Source organism: Stomoxys calcitrans, chromosome 3 (assembly GCF_963082655.1).
Source record: "Stomoxys calcitrans chromosome 3, idStoCalc2.1, whole genome shotgun sequence".
Classification (NCBI taxonomy): domain Eukaryota; kingdom Metazoa; phylum Arthropoda; class Insecta; order Diptera; family Muscidae; genus Stomoxys; species Stomoxys calcitrans.
The window spans coordinates 60,795,641-60,815,196 of NC_081554.1; the positions used below are offsets into that span (position 1 = coordinate 60,795,641).

Sequence of the window (19,556 nt, forward strand, 5' to 3'; positions counted from 1 at the left end):
AGAAGATAGGAGCAGTTCAAACCATCGAGAAATTATCAAGGCGACGAACAAAAACCTGGGTGGATTGGAAGAGGTTTCAGAACGGATGCCAAAAATGACATTTGCAAGACACTAATACCAGTCCCGGCACGGAATAGTTGTGAGCACCACACACTCTGGAACATTGAGGTCCGATCTGTGTGGTTTTCATTGATGTCACCAGAAGCTTAGCTGCGAGCCACCTCAAAACCACAGGGAGGCATTTATAGCCACTTCTATAAGTAACATAACATAAGCACAATACAACAGGTTCAGGGAACATGATGTCCTGGTAAAGATTGTTCGATAAGAACCACGTTAACATGGATACTATTCAAGATATCCATTCACCCATAGAAATACAGGTTAAGTATGAGACAGCCACTGCGGCTATGAGACTTAAGGCGATGGGAGAATGGATAGAAGATAGGAGCAGGGCATACCATCAAGGTATTATCAAGACGACGAACGGAAACCTGGGTGGATTGGAAGAGCGGATACCAAAAACGACATTAGCGAGACACTAAAGCCTGTCCTGGCAAGGGATAACTGTGAGCACCACACTTTCTGGAACATTGAGGTACGATCTGTGTGGTTTTCATTGCTGTCACGAGAAGCTTAGCTGCGAGCCACCTCAAAACCACAGGATGCAATTATAGCTACTCCTATGAGTAACATAACATAAGCACAATACAACAGGTTCAGGGAACATGTTGTCCTGGTAAAGATTGTTCGATAAGAACCACGTTCACCTGGAGACTATTCAAGATATCCGATCACTCATAGAAATACAGGTTAAGTATGAGACAGCCACTGCGGCTATGAGACTTAAGGCGATGGGAGAATGGATAGAAGATAGGAGCAGGGCATACCATCAAGGTATTATCAAGACGACGAACGGAAACCTGGGTGGATTGGAAGAGCGGATACCAAAAACGACATTAGCGAGACACTAAAGCCTGTCCTGGCAAGGGATAACTGTGAGCACCACACTTTCTGGAACATTGAGGTACGATCTGTGTGGTTTTCATTGCTGTCACGAGAAGCTTAGCTGCGAGCCACCTCAAAACCACAGGATGCAATTATAGCTACTCCTATGAGTAACATAACATAAGCACAATACAACAGGTTCAGGGAACATGTTGTCCTGGTAAAGATTGTTCGATAAGAACCACGTTCACCTGGAGACTATTCAAGATATCCGATCACTCATAGAAATACAGGTTAAGTATGAGACAGCCACTGCGGCTATGAGACTTAAGGCGATGGGAGAATGGATAGAAGATAGGAGCAGTTCAAACCATCGAGAAATTATCAAGGCGACGAACAAAAACCTGGGTGGATTGGAAGAGGTTTCAGAACGGATGCCAAAAATGACATTTGCAAGACACTAATACCAGTCCCGGCACGGAATAGTTGTGAGCACCACACACTCTGGAACATTGAGGTCCGATCTGTGTGGTTTTCATTGATGTCACCAGAAGCTTAGCTGCGAGCCACCTCAAAACCACAGGGAGGCATTTATAGCCAGACCTATATGTAACATAACATAAGCACAATACAACAGGTTCAGGGATCATTTTGTCCTGGTAAAGATTGTTCGATAAGAACCACGTTAACCTGGAGACTATTCAAGATATCCGATCACCCATAGAAATACAGGTTAAGTATGAGACAGCCACTGCGGCTATGAGACTTAAGGCGATGGGAGAATGGATAGAAGATAGGAGCAGGTCATACCATAGAGTAATTATCAAGGCGACGAACGGAAACCTGGTTGGATTGGAATAGGTTTAAGAGCGGACGCCAAAAATGACATTAGCGAGACACTAATGCCAGTCCTGGCACGGGATAGTTGTGAGCACCACATACTCTGGAACATTGAGGTCCGATCTGTGTGGTTTTTATTGCTGCCACCAGAAGCTTAGCTGCGAGCCACCGGGCGCGTCCACAGGTTGCGGACAGTGGAATGCTCCATACGGAGTAGCTGTAACGGCAGTAGCAGATAATCAGCGGTATCGAGTGGAGAGTCTCGGTGAGAGGTCGGGTGGCACTGGCTCTTGCACAAATTCGAGTGGCTATCATGCTCGATATGACAAGACGAGTTATTGGCGCCTTTAAAAACCAACCCACGGGAATCGGTCCTTTGGACCGGAACGAGTTTGCTCACCTAGAGAAGCTTGACGAGGATCTCCACCTCCACATAAAAATGTGGCTACAATAATAACAACAACTACTAATGCCAGTGGCACGGTTTTGGATTGGTAGAACTCTGGCATTGGCATCTGGATGTTCATGCCACACGAATGATCAAAGCTCGAGGATAGAGGTGGCCTGGGACTTCACAATAAGAACCGAAGGACTGAGATTGCCTGTCCTGCATTCGGGTGTTCGGGGGGATCACAAAATGCGTAATGTGGGTGATAGTAAAGGGATAATGACGAGTGTGAGCATTTTTACGGATGGTTTGGCGGTCATCAAGGCCATAACAACCAGGACAATGACAACGCAGGCAGCCAATAAGAAAAAAAAAACTGTGTCTCTGGGGATCGCGCGATCCGAATTGTTTGGGACCGGGCCATTTTGGGTTAGGTTGAATGAAAGAGTAGACTGCCATCAGACAACTTGACTAATCAGAAGTCTTTTGGGGCGACTATGTCCGAGTTAAGGGAGTGGACAAAGAAAACGCATGTAGCACTGTGGAACAATCATACGGCCGTAAGGATGACAAAAACTACAGCGAGATCCGGATCGTGAGAAGACGAGGCTTTTACTGAAAATAAATGAGAACAAGTAAAAGAGTGCTAAGTTTGGTCGGGTGAATGGGAACCTACCACCATGAATTCTGCTAAAAATTTAGGCAAAATAAATTTAGTTGAAGGGCATAATTTTATTCTTCATTTCAAACTTCTGTCAAACCAACAAAAATTGAAGCTTCTAGGAATCGAACAAGGACGATCAAGAGACCGGTTAACATGGGAGCTTTATCAGGCTACCGTATTTGGCAAAGTTGTTGAATGTCATAACAAAACACTACATGCAAAACTTCAGCAAAATCGGACAAAAATTGCGGCTTGTAAGGGTTCAAGAAGTCAAATCGGGAGATCGGGAATGTGTGAAGTAGGGTGGTGCTAACGCGAGAATAAAATTGCCATTAGGGCAATAACAACCAGGACGTTAAGGTCACGAACAGTGATGGAATGATTTAACGCCTTCTCTAAGGATGGAAAAATCCGCATCGTTTGGGTGCCGGGCCATAACGGAGTAAGGGGGAATAAAAGAGGAGAAAATTTGGCGGTGAAGGCCAGAGGACTGCCGTCAACAAATTGGGTTAAACCAAAGCCTTTCGGATTGACGCAGTCCGTGTTAAGGGAGTGGGCGACGAATGCGCATGCAACATTGTGAAACAGCGAAACGATCGGTAGGACGGCGAAAATCCTATGGGAGGATCCTGATCATGAGAAGACGTGTATTACTGAAAGGAAGTAAGAAGGAGGTCAGTACAGCTATTGGTATCATAACGGGGCACATAGGACTACGAGCTTACTTATGTAAAATCGGTGCGGTAAGTGATAGCATGTGTAGGGCATGCGGGGGAAAATGATGAGACGTTGGAGTATTTCCTTTGCCACTACCCGGCTTTCGCGTCTAACAGATACCGGCACATAGGTGGGGACACAATACCAGACATGAACCAACTTAGGGGAGTGGTATTAAAAACAATTAAGGATTTTGTAAGTAGCACGGAATTACTAACTTAAAATTTTCTTTTTTGTGGTTACTTTATAGTTTTTAGAGCTTATAACAAGCCGATTACTGGCTCAGGTGTATGTCCAAAGTGGCATGGGGCGGATTAATATCTGCACCCTTTTTTTCAACCTAAGCTAACCTAAGGGTTCAAAAGTCAAATAGGGAGATAGGCTTATATGGGAGCTATATCAGGTTATAGACCGATATCGACCGCACTTGGCACAGTTGTTGGAAGTCATAACAAAACACTACATGCAAAATTTCAGGAAAATCGGACAAAAATTGCGGCTTATAAGGACTCAAGGAATCAAATCGGTTTATATGGGAGCTATATCAGGTTATAGACCGATTCAATTCAATACTTGCGCAATTCTTATTCGATTTGGCTGAAAATTAGCATGGTGTGTTTCGCTATGACTTTCTACAACTGTGTTAAATATGGCTCAAATCGGTCCATAATCTGATATAGCTGCCATATAAACCGATCTTGGATTTTGATTTGTTGAACCACTAGAAGGCGCAGTTTGTATCCGATTTTGCTGAAATTTAGCATGACGTGCTTTGTTATAACTTCCCATAACTCTGCTAAACATGGCTCAAATCGTTCCATAACCTGATATAGCTGCCATATAAACTTGAATCTTGAATCTTGACTTCTTGAGCCACTAGAGGGCGCAATTATCATCCGATTTGGCTGACATTGTGTACAACGACTTCTCTCATGACCTTTAAGATACGTGTCAAATATGGTCTGAATCGGATTAAAGCCTGATACAGCTCCCTTATAAACCGATCTCCCGATTTTGCTGCTTAAGCCCCTAAAGGGCGCAATTCTTATTCGTTTTGGCTAAAATTTTGTACAATGGCTTCTACTGTGATCTCCAACATTTTATTTTATTATGTTCCGAATCGGACCATAAGCTCCAATAGCATATCAATTCTTCTTTTCTTTTTTCCTTTATTGGTCTGCAAAGAGATACCAGGAAATATTCGACAAATGCGATCCATGGTGGAGGGTATATAAGATTCGGCCCGGCGGAAATTAGAACACTTTAACTTGTTATTGGGTTGCCTAAAAAGTAATTGCGGATTTTTTAAAAGAAAGTAAATGCATTTTTAATAAAACTTAGAATGAACTTTAATCAAATATATAATTGCCATTTTGTTCGATAACCTTTTGCATCTTCCTGGCAAATTTAGTATTCCACGCTCAAAGAATTTCTGGCCTTGATCTGCAAAAAACTGAACCAAGTGCGATTTTATAGCCTCATTATTGCCGAAAGTTTTACCATTTAAGGAGTTCTGTGACCAAAGATGTGTGCGGTCTAGCGTTGTCCTGGTGGAATATGACACCTTTACGATTGACCAATTCTGGTCGCTTCTCCTTGATGGCTGTATTCAATTTGTCCAATTGTTGACAGTAAACGTCCGAATTAATCGTTTGGTTCCTTGGAAGCAGATCAAAATATACCAAACCCTTCCAATCCCACCAAACAGACAGCATAACCTTCTTTTGGTGGATATCAGCCTTTGAAGTGGTTTGAGCTGGTTCACCATGCTTGGACCATGATCGTTTTCGACTAACGTTGTTGTAAACAATCCATTTATGATTCGTTTTAAAAACGGATCGAATTTATTGCGTTTAAGGTGCATATCACAAGCGTTGATTCGGTTTGTTAAATGAATTTCTTTCAATACATGTGGTACCCATATTAAAATTGACGCCAAACAAACAAATGTAAACAAAATTTCGCGCACTTTTTTTCTAAAGCAAGCTAAAAGTAACAGCTGATAACTGACAGAAGAAAGAATGCAATTACAGAGTCACAGGCCGTTGAAAAAATTTGTCAACGCCGACTATATTACTACTATATTACCGACAATTACTTTTTCGGCAACCCAATAGATTTACAAATGCCAAGCCTGCCCTAATGCATCTTTTTAAAGTTTATGTCTAAAAACTTCAGATTGCTCAGCGACAGAGCCCTCTATAGAGGCGACTAGGTCGTGAAGGGCTGTTTCAGTGGATTTGCCCTTACTATTGCATGTTGTTGTCGACACTAGCAATCTCCAAGTATCTTTGCTCTAAGATATGTTTCTATTAACCTCTCTAGAGTCGTCCGCAATTCTTACGGCCTTGACGAAAATCCTAAAAAGGGGTTTCACCCATTTACTTGTTGTAATATTGAAGTCTAAAAACTCTCGCATAATTCATTTTGGTTTCACATGTCAAGAATTGATACCATTTTATATTTCTTGACAGCGAGAGAACCGTCCTTGTAGCCGACTAGGTCGTGAAAGGCTGATAAGTATCATATGCTTATACATGCGGAGTATATCTGCCTATCCCAAGGAGCCAGTAAATTAGGCACAGTTTGCAATTCAACCGAAGATACATTATGAGGGTTTTGCGGTTTAAAGGAGCCCAAACTTTTTATCGCCCAAAAAAGGGGGTTATTGGGAAATTTATTTTGAATCAGACACAATGTCTCTAACAACCCCTTACGAATTAATTTCAAGGGCAAACTTTTCTGACGGCGCATATATATATTCTTGATCAGCGTAAGGCGATCTAGACATGTCCGTCCGACTGTCCGTCTGTCTGCTGAAATCTCGCTACAGTCTTTAAAAATAGAGATATTGAGCTGAAACTGTACACAGATTCTTTTTTTTTGTCCATAAACAGGTTAAGTTCGAAGATGGGCTATATCGGACTATATCTTGTCTTAGGCCCATAAAAGCCACATTTATAATCCGATTTTGCTGAAATTTGGGACAGTAAGTTGTGTTAGGCCAGTCGACATTATTCTTCAATTATTCAGATCGGTCCAGACTTGGATATACAATAGCTGCCATATAGACCGATCACTAGATTTAAGGTCTTGGACCCATAAAAGGTGCATTTATTGTCCGATTTCGCCGAAATTTGGGACAGTGAGTTGTGTTAGGCCCTTCAACATCCTTCTTCAATTTGGCCTAGATCGCTTCAGATTTAGATATAGCTGTCATATAGACCGATCTCTCTATATAAGGGTTTGGGCCCATAAAAGGTGCATTTATTGTCCGATTTGGCCGAAATTTGGGACAGTGAGTTGTTTAGGCCCTTCAACAACTTTCTTAAATTTGACCCAGATCAGACCAGATTTGGATATAGCTGCCATATAGAAATATCTCTCGATTTAAGGTTTTGGGCCGCATTTATTGTCCGATTTCGCCGAAATTTGCGACAGTGAGTTGTTGTAGGCTTTTCGACATCCGTGTCGTATATGGTTCAGATCGGTCTATATTTGGATATGGGTATCAAAAAGACCAATATTTTGTTCTACAAAATTGAACAATGACTTGTACTTATTAGACCACTCAATATCCGAGCCAAATGTGGTCCAAATCGGACCTTATTGTGATAAAGCAGCTATGGGTGCATAAATTATGCATTTTTCACCGGATGATGACGAAAGCTTATTTACATATAAAGGGTGATTTTTTTGAGGTTAGGATTTTCATGCATTAGTATTTGACAGATCACGTGGGATTTCAGACATGGTGTCAAAGAGAAAGATGCTCAGTATGCTTTGACATTTCATCATGAATAGACTTACTAACGAGCAACGCTTGCAAATCATTGAATTTTATTACCAAAATCAGTGTTCGGTTCGAAATGTGTTCATTCACCGTTCAGCGATGAGGCTCATTTCTGGTTGAATGGCTACGTAAATAAGCAAAATTGCCGCATTTGGAGTGAAGAGCAACCAGAAGCCGTTCAAGAACTGCCCATGCATCCCGAAAAATGCACTGTTTGGTGTGGTTTGTACGCTGGTGGAATCATTGGACCGTATTTTTTCAAAGATGCTGTTGGACGCAACGTTACGGTAAATGAACACATTTCGAACCGAACACTGATTTTGGTAATAAAATTCAATGATTTGCAAGCGTTGCTCGTTAGTAAGTCTATTCATGATGAAATGTCAAAGCATACTGAGCATCTTTCTCTTTGACACCATGTCTGAAATCCCACGTGATCTGTCAAATACTAATGCATGAAAATCCTAACCTCAAAAAAATCACCCTTTATAACCGAGGTGGTGGGTATCCAAAGTTCGGCCCGGCCGAACTTAACGCCTTTTTACTTGTTCTTCACTAGACATGGTCCATACATTCTCCTACTTCCCAATGTACCCTACCGTCTTCCGTAGCCTCCAGCCAGTCGTGTATAAGTATGCCTCTGTATATTTTCTACCCTCTACTCTCCTCTCTTGATCTATGGTATACGTCGTACGCCTTTTCTTCTTTTATACCTCCTCTGACTAGGGTATCACAATGGTTTATAGCTAGTCTCCAAGTCAACTCTTGTTGTTCAATGGCTATTCCTGCAACTTAAAAAAACGTAGCATTTTTCCTGCTAAGAGAAAATTTTGCCACATTGCCCAAGTTAATCATCAGCAAACACGCTTACGAATAATCTTTTAAAAATCGACAAATCAACAATTCGTTGTAATTAATGTTGGCCAAGCTTTTACTTTGCCTGTATTTAAGGTAACATCGTCCTTAAACATCGTCAAGGATTAATTAATTAACTTATGTTTCGTTCTGGCTTAGGCTTTGTTTTTTACTTTTATTTCTGGTCATGCTGCTTGTCCCAATGGTGTAATATTAAATAATTATTAGTATCACCCCTCCGTCCGGGATACTGATTGCGGCAAAGAGGAAAAGACATTTCAGCACTATATCCCAAGACATGGAATGTCGAATTGAACTCTGTGCGAAATTGTCATTAGCAGAATATCAAGTCATCAAACTGATGGAGATGACAATGGCCATGGTGGTATTTATGGTGGTGGTGGTTGTGGTGACGTTTGTGGCATGGACATGGTGGCGATGATGATGAGTTTTTGCGTTGAATGACATTTGTGAAAAGCTAAGGCTGGTGTCGAAAAACTGATGCAGCCTATGATGATGGCGATGGTGACAAGCGTTGAAATTAGCGCCAATGATTAGCTGACTATGATTGTTTGCAAATGACATCCTTCGATGATGGTTTTTGCCAACTCAAATCATTTAAGATGTGCTTTGACATTGCCAAGAACCATTATGGTGATTGCGTTAAGATGTGGCAATAGTTTGGCATAATTGTTTGCTGTTTCTTCATCAAATGCGAGTGGAAAGTAACCGAAGTCAGTTAATTGGAAATATGCCGATATATACAGTCAGAATATTTCCAATAATGATTTGATAGGAAAACTTTGTGATTATAATAAAAGGCGATAGTGAAATTTTAGATGAGAAAAATTAGATATTCAACATCATGAATGAAGTTAGATTTGTTTAGGAATGGTTTTGGTGGTAGGCTGCAATCACACTCACTTAGATATTTTAGTCCATTGTGATACCACAGGAACTTAAGGAAGATGCATTCTAGTTTCTATTGTGGAAATCGTCAGATCGCTTTTAAAAGCCTGATAACTTGCGTATGTTCACATCCGCTAATTCAGACAAGTAGAACTTAATAACTGAATCTCCTCCACATGCAAAAAGCAGGAGTTCTATTTATCGTCTTTTTTGACGTCCTCTTGCAACATCTGCAGAAAAAGCCTCTTACAGCCTTTAGTCTGTCAGCAAGTTTTCCAATCAGAAAGTGATCCATCATGGAAGATGAGACTTTTTTGCTGGCTAATATCAGCCTAGCGATTTACCTCTACAAATTTTGATTGGGCCATATAGATTTGGAGCATTCACATCCAAAAATTTGAGCTTGTCGGTTATCCATTGTCCTTTCGGTCTTATCTCGAGGAATAAGCCTATATGTCGCTATAGATGTAACAAAAGGTGAATTATGAACTTTTCAGCCATCTCAATGAAAGATTTGTCAAACTCGAGGACATGCGACTTAGGAACATTGGACTGTCCCAAGCTTTAAAGGAGAATTTGTTTGCTAGTATGGAAACGAATATCATCGCTTTTTCCTTTTGATCGCAATAACTAAAATACCCATTTTGTGCGGCTGGGGGACAGCTGTGCGGCGTGACGGTATGCGGCACGGCGTATCATTTAGCAACGAAGTCCTTTCTTGTTAATGGACTGGACAGTGGTCCTGAAATCACGGTACCCCCTTCTTTCTGTGTTGCTTTCGAAGGAGTAAAGCTAGGCGCTTGAAATTTTGCATAAATACTTTTTATTAGTGTAGGTCAGTTGGGATTGCAAATGGGCAAAATCGGTCCAAGTTTTGATATAGCTGCCATATAAACCGATATTGGGTCTTGACTTCTAGAGCCTCTAAAGGGAACAATTCATATCCGATTTAACTGAAATTTTGCATGTGGTGTTTTGGTATCACTTCCAATAACTGCGCTAAGTATGGTTTAAATAGGTCCATGTTTTGATATAGCTGCCATATAAAACGATCTTGGGTCTTGATTTCTTAAGCCTCTAGAGGGCGCAATTCTCGTCCGATTTGACTGAAATTTTGCACGTGATGTTTCAGTATCACATCTGTGTTAAGTATGATCCAAATCGGTTCATTATTTGGTATAGCTGTCATATAAACCGATCTTGGATCTTGACTTCTTGAGCCAATAGAGCGCGCAATTCTCATCCGATTTGGCTGATATTTTTCATGAGGTCTTTTGTTATGATTTCCAACAACTGTGCTAGGTATGGCGCAAATCGGTACATTACCTGATATAGCTGCCATATAAACCGATCTGGAATCTTGACTTCTTGAGCCTCTAGAGGGCGCAATTCTTATTCGATTTGGCAGAAATTTTGTACAACGGCTTCCCTCATGATCTTCAAGATACGTGTTCAATATGGTATAGGAGTTGTATCAAGCTATTGATCGATTCAGATCAATAGCTTGATACAGCTCTTATATAAACCAATCTGCCGATTTTGCACTTTGAGCCCCTACAAGGCGCAATTCTTATCAGAATGAACTGAATTATTACACAATGACTTCTACAATGTTCAGCTTTCAATTCATTTATGGTCCGAATCGGACTATAACTTGATATAACTCTAATAGCATAACAGTTCTTATTCAATATCCGTGTTTGCCTTAAAAGAGATAACTCGCATAGAACTCGACAAAGGTGATCTGATTCGGCTCGGCCGAACTTACTTGTTATTGCTGCATGCTCGGATTCTAAATTGGATAGGGGCACCGAGGCAGGAGTCTTCATTCAGTTCCTTGTAAATAGAGGGTCATATAGCCTTCTGAACAAATGCTGCGTCTTTCAGGCAGAGATCTTTCCTGTCCTGAAGACGCAGGAGACGATTTCGATGTGAATCGTTTTGCCGAACAGTGATCTTAGGACTTTGGGTAACCCGTTTTTTCTGTGTTACTGTTTTTATTTGTGTTCCATCTTTCGTCCTCTTGGTTCTGTTGATTATCCAGATCCAGGAACTTTGCGAGCAAGGTGGGATGCGTTCAGAGGCATCTGGGTCTGAGACGAAAGGGTTTGGCTGGTCAGTTAAACAGGTGACGTGTGTCATGTGGTCCCAGGTCGCAATCGGGTCACACATTCTGCACATTGGCATCAAACCTTGGTCTGTAGGAGCTAAGGCGGCAGTGTCTGCCGTATAGTCATTGCGCTAGAACTACTCTGGTTCGCAGGGGGTCATCAATTTCTCCTTTCTGTGTTCTTCCGCATACTTGGATACTTAATTGGGTGGGGACACATGGCTGGGAATCTTCATTGAATTCCTTGGAATCAGGGAGTCATATAGGCAACTGACGCAGCGTCTTTCAGAGAAGTCTTTCCTATCTTGTTCGACAGAGGTTTTTCTTGTACTGAAGGCACTGGATACGATTTGGATGCGAGAGCAGCTGTCCGATTAGGCGGCTCTAGTTAGATAATGCAAGAAGCATCTTCCGACGCTACTGTGTACTGTGTCGTCAAAGGGTTTGGAAGAACGAGCCTGCCGATAAACTGGCCAGGAATGGATCACTGTGAGACCCAGACCCTGTTACGGAATTAGCAAACACTTCTCTTAGCGATTTTATTGGTATTGCTTATAGGTCTGTAGGACTTGGATATAAATACTACCCTTGCCACCTGCCAGGCTTTCAGATTATATGCAAGTCCTAGGCACGCTTTGAAAGTAGTGGCCAGATGAGACGCCTGATAGTTCGCCTTCTTCTGAAGTAACGCCAGAAATATTCCATCAGGTTCGGGTGACATAAATGGTTTGAAGCTCCTCAAGGCTTCCTTTAACAAAAACTCTTCTTCAATCAATGGCATTACTCCAAGATCCCGGTGTCTCCGTGAGTCCCGTCGTATCATTTGGAAAATTCGTTTTTATCAAAAGCCTCAACATGTCCTTCTTTGTCTCTCTTCTTTGACCATGTCGTCTACTATCTCTTCAGTTTGGACATGGTTTTTGAGAGAACATTTTTGATCTTTCTCGCGTCATTAACCCTATCGACTTTTTCGCAGAAATCTTCCAGGAGGCACGTTTTGCCGCTCTGATAGTTACAATATTTCTTAAGCCGTGTGTAATACATATTCCAATAAACTTCCGCTTTTTTATGACGACCTCTGCTATAAAGTCGGTGGACATCTTTCTCCCTGGTCATCCAAGGGTTTTCTTGGGCTGATTGACTTCTCGAAGAGGACATCTATCTTCGAAGAAACCCACTATTGCAGTCGTAATGTCATTATAATGTCATTAGTAATCCTGATTTTCTCCATCAGAGCATGTGTAGCTGTCTCGCTACTGTGGAACTGAGATAATAAAGTTAAATTTTTAGCGGAATCCACAGTGGTGGCTATCCAAGATTCGGCCCGGTCGAACTTGGCACGTTTTTACTTATTGTATCCTTAGAGTAACCAATAACCACACAAAAAATGTTTTAAATTGGAGTCAAGTACCTAGGGGGAGTGTAATACCCTAAAGCCTCCCGAAACGGGCAATAAAGACCGATAGTAGGATCACTTTTCATGTCAATCAAAGTTGAGGGTTCCATGTTTTGCGAGATAAATGAGAAACGGGTTGACCTATTCATACTATTTTTTGTTTCTACTGTAATGGAATTGAAGTTGAGTACCTGTGGGAATGCCCAAAGCCCACCCAAAACGGACAATATAGACCGATCTATACCTATTGAAATATTGAATACAACCTTTAAAGTTTTTCTTACAAAGGACCTGAATTGTAGCTTCTAAAGTCTTAAAAGGCCATATCGGATGAAAGCTATATATGGGAGCTATATCTAAATCTGAAACGATTTCTATGAAATTGAAATTGCCCGCGTACTGGGACGTCCCATAAAATATACCGTGCTAAACTTTGTAAAGACCGGACTAAAGTTGTGGCTACTAGAGCTTTAAAAATTCATATCGGAGGAAAGACATATAACAGAGCTATATCTAAATCTAAGCCGACTTTTATGAAATTTTGCACACGTATTAGGACGTCAAATAAAACATGTTTGCAAATTTTAGTAATGATCGGACCATAGCTTTGGCGACTATGGCCTTCGAAGGCCATATGGGATGAAAGATATTTATGGGAGTTATATCTGAATCTGATACGATTTTTTACGATTTTTTCAAAATCAGGGGCGTTCGTCCTGGGACAAAAAAAAAACACTTTCGCATAACTTCGTGTCAATCGGACAACAAGTGTGGTAAGTACCTTGATTACAAGAAAACATGGACAGACGGACAGATAGACGGACGGACAGACGGACTTCGAATCAGGAAGTAATTCTAAGTCGACCGCCGTTGCAAACAAATGCACAAAGTCATAAATAATACACTTTACTACAGTGGTGGTGTAGGTATAATTAAGTCCCAGGGAATTTTCCACCATCTGGACCATGACCCTGACGATATAATCGGTCTTGTCCTGAAGACTCGAACTCAAGAGTCTTCGTAGCGAGACTTTTTTTAATCAGCCACTTGCAGGCTAATGGAGCCTAGCGCTTGCACTTTGGTTAGTCGAGGTTTCTGTTGCAGCCAACATGATACGGCCTGACACTACTACCACAGCTATTGGGTCTTTGTTATCCATACCATGCCCACTTGAATATCCTAACCCCAACAAGATATGATTTAGTGGCAAACCATAACATGGGGGTTATCTGAGGCAGCATATCATTTCTCACCATAACTCCACTAAATCTTTCCACACTATCAATCATTGCTGCTGTCCAGGAAAAAATGTTTCTGTTTTTATTACCAAAATATAACATAAACATAATTCAAAAAAAAAAAAAAAATACACTAAGCCAACATGTCATCAATTCATCTCTAGTGTTACACGGACCTGTCTTATTTACTTGCTTAAGGATGGGCGGGACTTAGGGTAGGATGGCGGAGTGTGGGAGTCTTTTCTGAGGTTTATTTTCTTTGCTGCTTTACTTTAAGTGGCCTCATTTATTATTAAACATTATTTTGTAATTTGTCTCTATTCCATTTGAAATAATTTTTATGTTCTACACGTTGCACGTTTTCTCGTTTTTGTTGTTGTTTTTTTTTTTTTTTGTACTTTCACGTTTTGGTCTTTTGCAGATTTTTGGCAACCACCATGTTATCGGCTGGTGTCACAATCATGGATCCCATAGCCCTAACCATGATTGAAAAGTACGGTGGAGATTTCGGACGTGAGCGCCTGTTTTCGAGCATTGGTATGGCCATCTTTTCACCCATCACCGGCGTCATGATTGATTACTATTCCAGGGGCCTGGGCTACACGGACTACTCGGCGGCCTTCTACACATACGACGTACTGTTAATTATTTCAACGGTCTCAGTGCTGATGATGCCCCTGGGCGAGAAGCTGCCAGCGGACAATGTCTTTAGGGACTTGTGGAATTTACTGAAGATGCCACATGTGATAACGTTCATATTCTTCCTCTTCATTTTGGGCAATTTCTGGGGATTCATTGAGAGCTTTTTGTTTTTATATTTAAAAGAATTGGGAGCACCGAATTATTTATTGGGTAAGTTTGTTCATGGTTTTGTAAATTTTTGCCTTTCCTTTGAAACTCTGGGAGCAGGGATGGTGAAAGCGTTTGCTTTAAAAGCAAATTTTGCCCAAAGCTTAAGCATTTGATTTAAAATTTATGTTTTCTGATGGATTATTTACAAGATTTAAGTGTAAGGCTTTGGGTTGCTCGACCAACAGCAGTGGTTTGTTCAATATTTGCCAAATTAAACTTTCCCAATACACGAAAGGCAAATCCTATGTTCATTTCCTTTACACAGCCAGCCATTCCTTCCCCATCGAACTGAGAGCATATCAAATGACATTAGTGTCAATATGAAGAAGAAATGCTACTACGAAAAGGACTCTTCTTAAAAGTTCACAATTCGTGTAACATGCCAAATGTAATCAGGGTTATTCGATTTGTTCATGCACCACTGATGAGGCAGCTTTGGCATACGTGATATCTCCGTCTGGGTCAGGGATTGGTGAAATAATAATGCGGCATTCGGATGATGGTGATTACACCAGAGACAATTTGAGTTGGAAGCAAGTCACTTAGGTTCCAAATGCATGCAGGAATCCTGCAGAACTAATTTGAAATGTGTATAAAAGGTATGAGGATGGGGGAGTTGAAGGACCCACGGACAAACCAAAAACAGAAAGAGGTAGTAATAATCACAAAATGGTCAACTATAAACCCAAGAAAGTTCTACGTTAAAGGCCAAAAGGGAGTTAACCGCCTGCCAATCTCCCCCCCCCCCCATTTTAGACACTGACATAGTACATTAATGAAAATTAAGCTATCAGAGCATTAGTTGATGTTGCCGGCTCTTCTGCTTTGGGATGATGTACTCGAAGTTTTAGTATCACCACACGGTGATCAGGCCTAAGTTTATGGACTTTTTACTAATGATGTATAATTTTGTTTCTTTTCTTTCCTTCTCTTCTCTCCTTTTTGCTATGGTTTTTTATATTTTCTTTCTCCTTTTCCCCCGCATTTAGGTATTACCATAACTGTGGGCACTGTGAGCAGTATTCCCTTTCTGTATGGAGCTGAGAAAATTACCCGAATATTCGGACATGTTAATTTGATTATTATTGCTTTCTTCTCGCATGCGGGACGTTTGGTGGGCTATTCCTTCATTGAGTAAGTAATAAACAACAATTGCTGCCACAAACATGCCACACAGCTCTCACACCTGCACACACAATATAGACACACTCTCACTCTCTCACATACAAACAAACACACATTTGGAGGAGTACCAAATCTCTACCGCAAATCCTTAACGAATTTGAAATTCTAATCATATACAAAAAAAAAAGTGAAAAAAAGGACAGGCGTGTGGGGAAAGAAACACAGCAGTTAACTCTGAATCTATGAATACTGGCACAGTGGGAGAAATGCACGAAAAAAAAACAAGTACAAATGTGGTAAGTTTGGCTGGGCCGTTACTTGGGAACTTACCACCATGGATTTTTCCTTAAAGTTTAACTTAGTTAGGCATATTTGTACTGCACGTATAAAATTTCTGTCAAATCTTTAAAGAGATCCTTTTATATGGGAGCATTATTACTTTACACCGCTTTAAACCATACTAACGACGCATGTTTGAAGTTATATGAGACCACGCATGTTAAAAGTTATACAAAATTACATCGGATAACAATTGTGGCTTCCAGGAGCTGAAGATCACAAATGAGGAGATGGGTTTATATGGGAGCTACATCAGGATATTGACCTATTTGAACTGTGCAGTTGTTGGTAGTCATAACAGAACAGCATGTGAAAATTTTCAGCCAAATCCGATAACAATTGCGATTTCCATGGGCTTAAGATCACAAATAAGGAGATTGGTTTACATCAGAGCTATGTTCAAATCTTAAGCTGTATTGTCCATTTTTAGAGATGGGATTCAGTCGGGTAAATACCCAATGCGTGGGTATTTATTGGGTGTTTACCCTTTTTGGGTATTTATAAATTTTCAGATATTTTATAACTGAAAACATATTGCACAATTTTTTTATAATTTCTTATTCTTTGTATACAAATCTGACCTTTTGATCTCATAAATATAGCCTCTATATAGACCGATCTCCCGAAATAAAGTCATGAGGCAATAAGTTGCTCATTTTTCATTCAATTTAGTACAGTGGCTGTCTATATGACAGCTATATCCAATTTTGTTCCGATCTGGACCACGTTTCACAGGAGTGAGTAGGGGTCTAACTCACTCCTGTGAAACGTGGTCCAGATCGGAACAAAATTAGATATTGCTTTTATATAGACAGACATCCCGGAATAAGGTTTTGAGCCCATAAATGGACGGTATTATGGCCATACAATATCCATTTATTACCCGATTTGGATTAAAATTGGCACTGTGGATTCTGGAAGACCCCTTCCCATTCCTGCCAAATGTCGTTCAGATCCGGCCATATTTCGATATATCTGCTTTATAGATCTCCTGATATAGAGTATTGACCCTATAAAAACATTTTTCATCCGATTTCGATGAAATTTGGCACAGTGAGTTTTGGCAGAACTCTACACCTTTTTGTTGAATGTTGTCCAGATTGGGCCATATTGGGATATAGCTACCATGTACACCAACCTCCCTATATAGGATGTTGAGCCCATAGGAGGAGCATTTTTCAATCGAATTTGATTAAATTTGGGACAATAAGTTTTATTAGACGCCTACCCATTTTTGGGAGATGTGGTTCAGATCGGACCATATTTGGACATAGCTGCCATATAGACGGACCTTTCGGTAAAGGGTTTCGAGCCATTAAGTGGAGCATTTGATTAAATTTTGCACAGTAAGTTTTGTTTGACGCCTACCCATTCTTGTGAGATGTGGTTCAGATCGGACCATATTTGGACATAGCTGCCATATAGACGGACCTTTCGGTAAAGGGTTTTGAGCCATTAAGTGGAGCATTTTTCATCCGATTTCGATGAAATTTGGTACAGTGAGTTTTGGCAAACCCCTACCAATTCCTGTCAAATGTAGTTCAGAACTCACTGTGCCAGATTTCATCGAAATCGGATGATAATTGCTCCTTTTATAGGCACAATACTCTATATCGGGAGATCGGCCTATATGACAGCTGATATGGTTTAATCTGGACCACATTTGACAGGAATGGCTAGGGATTTTCGGGTAATTAATGGACCTTTTATGGCCTTAATACACTATATCGGAAATCGGGCATTCGCTCGCTATGACAGCTAGATCCTAATGTAGTCCGATCTGGACGACATTATACGGAAGTGACTATGGGTCAACTAGAACTCACTGTGCCAAATTTCATCGAAATCGAATGAAAAATGAATAATTTATTGCCTCAAGCTTTTAAGTCTGGAGATCGGTTTATATAGCGGCAATAAATAACTATAGTCCGATTTTATGAGATCAGAAGATCAGGTTTATATACAAAGAATACGAAACCGTTAAAACTTGTTTGTATAGCCAATATATCTGCAAAATTATAAATACCCAGCGTTTGGATGTATATGGATAAATATACGGCTATCTACCCAACTTACCGGCTATTTACCCATCGTCCATCTTTACCCATTTTGCGATCGCCAATGACCTGGAAAGTTATCCTTAGTGTTTTATTTCTAGGCGGAATATATAGCTAATTTTTATAACCACCACCATAAGATGGTTCCGTTTGTAACACCTCGAATTAGTGATCTGCAACCCTGGATTTTCTCTTCATTCTGAGTCTATCTAGGCACGTCCGTCCGTCTATCGAAATCACGATAGCGGTCGAACGCGTAAAGCTAGCCGCTTGAAATTTTGCACAGATACTTTACATTTATGTAGGTCATTGGGGATTGCAAATGGGCCATATCGGTTCTGATTTCGATATAGTCCCCATATAAACTGATCCTTCGATTTGGGTTCTTGAGCCGCTATAATCCTCAATTTTCATCTGATTTGGCTAAAATTTGAAGGAAAGTCATGAGTTGTGATTTCCAACATCCATGCCAAGTATGATCCGATGAACTGATACTCGGCACGGATGTCAAGGAGCCTTAAAAACTCTATATACTAAGTTTCAAGTTATTCTAACCAAATGACGAAACGCGTCCTATTTATACTTCAGGAATGGAAAATATTGATTTTGGGATGGTACTACAAAGGTAATTTCGGGGCCCAAAAGAGTACTTTTTGCCTTGCACAAAGATTTCAAAAATCTCAATTTTTGTTTGCCTGTTAGGCCGAAGACCATTTTTTTATGATGCTTTCATTTTTCTTTCTATGCTTCCATTTCTCTTTTTGTAAAATTTAACCCAAATCTGATGAAAATTAAGGTTTCTAGGGGATCAAGAACCCAAAATTGGGGATTGGTTTGCATGGGGGCCGTATCCATGTATGGACCGATTCAGATCGTATTCGGAACTATGCACTGATATTGGGAGTCATAACCCAAGTCCTTATGTAAAATTTCAGTCAAATCAGATGAAACATTGAGACCTCTAGGCGCTCAAGAATTCAAAATTAGGGGTAGGTTTATATGGATTTATATTTAAATCTGAACCAATATGGCCCAATTATATGGCCTACATTGATGAGAAGTATGTGTGCAAAATTTCAAGCAGATATCTTCATTCGTTCGAATGCTATCGTTATTTCGACAGCCGAACGGACGAATATGACTAGATCGGCTCAGAATGTCAAAACGATCAAGAATATACTTTATGGGGTTGCAGATCAATATTTCGATGTAAACCCCCTTCTTAAGGTGGTACGTATGAAAATTTATTACCTGTTTATTATTCAAAATATTTAAAAATTAATTTGTAGACACACTTTGAGGAGACACAAAAGAAACGTTAGCAA

The 19,556-nt window shown here is 40.4% G+C and overlaps 1 protein-coding gene across 3 annotated transcripts in view; it reads left to right on the forward strand.

Annotated features, from left to right (window-relative positions):
* The window catches only part of LOC106088598 (uncharacterized), a 225,434-nt gene that overhangs the window by 153,284 nt on the left and 52,594 nt on the right, over nucleotides 1-19,556 (forward strand). For all 3 annotated transcript variants that reach the window (XM_059365136.1, XM_059365135.1, XM_059365137.1), the window contains exons 7-8: nucleotides 14,280-14,710; nucleotides 15,700-15,844. In XM_059365136.1, coding sequence (XP_059221119.1) covers nucleotides 14,280-14,710; nucleotides 15,700-15,844 — 576 coding nt within the window. The remainder of the gene's footprint in view (nucleotides 1-14,279; nucleotides 14,711-15,699; nucleotides 15,845-19,556) is intronic.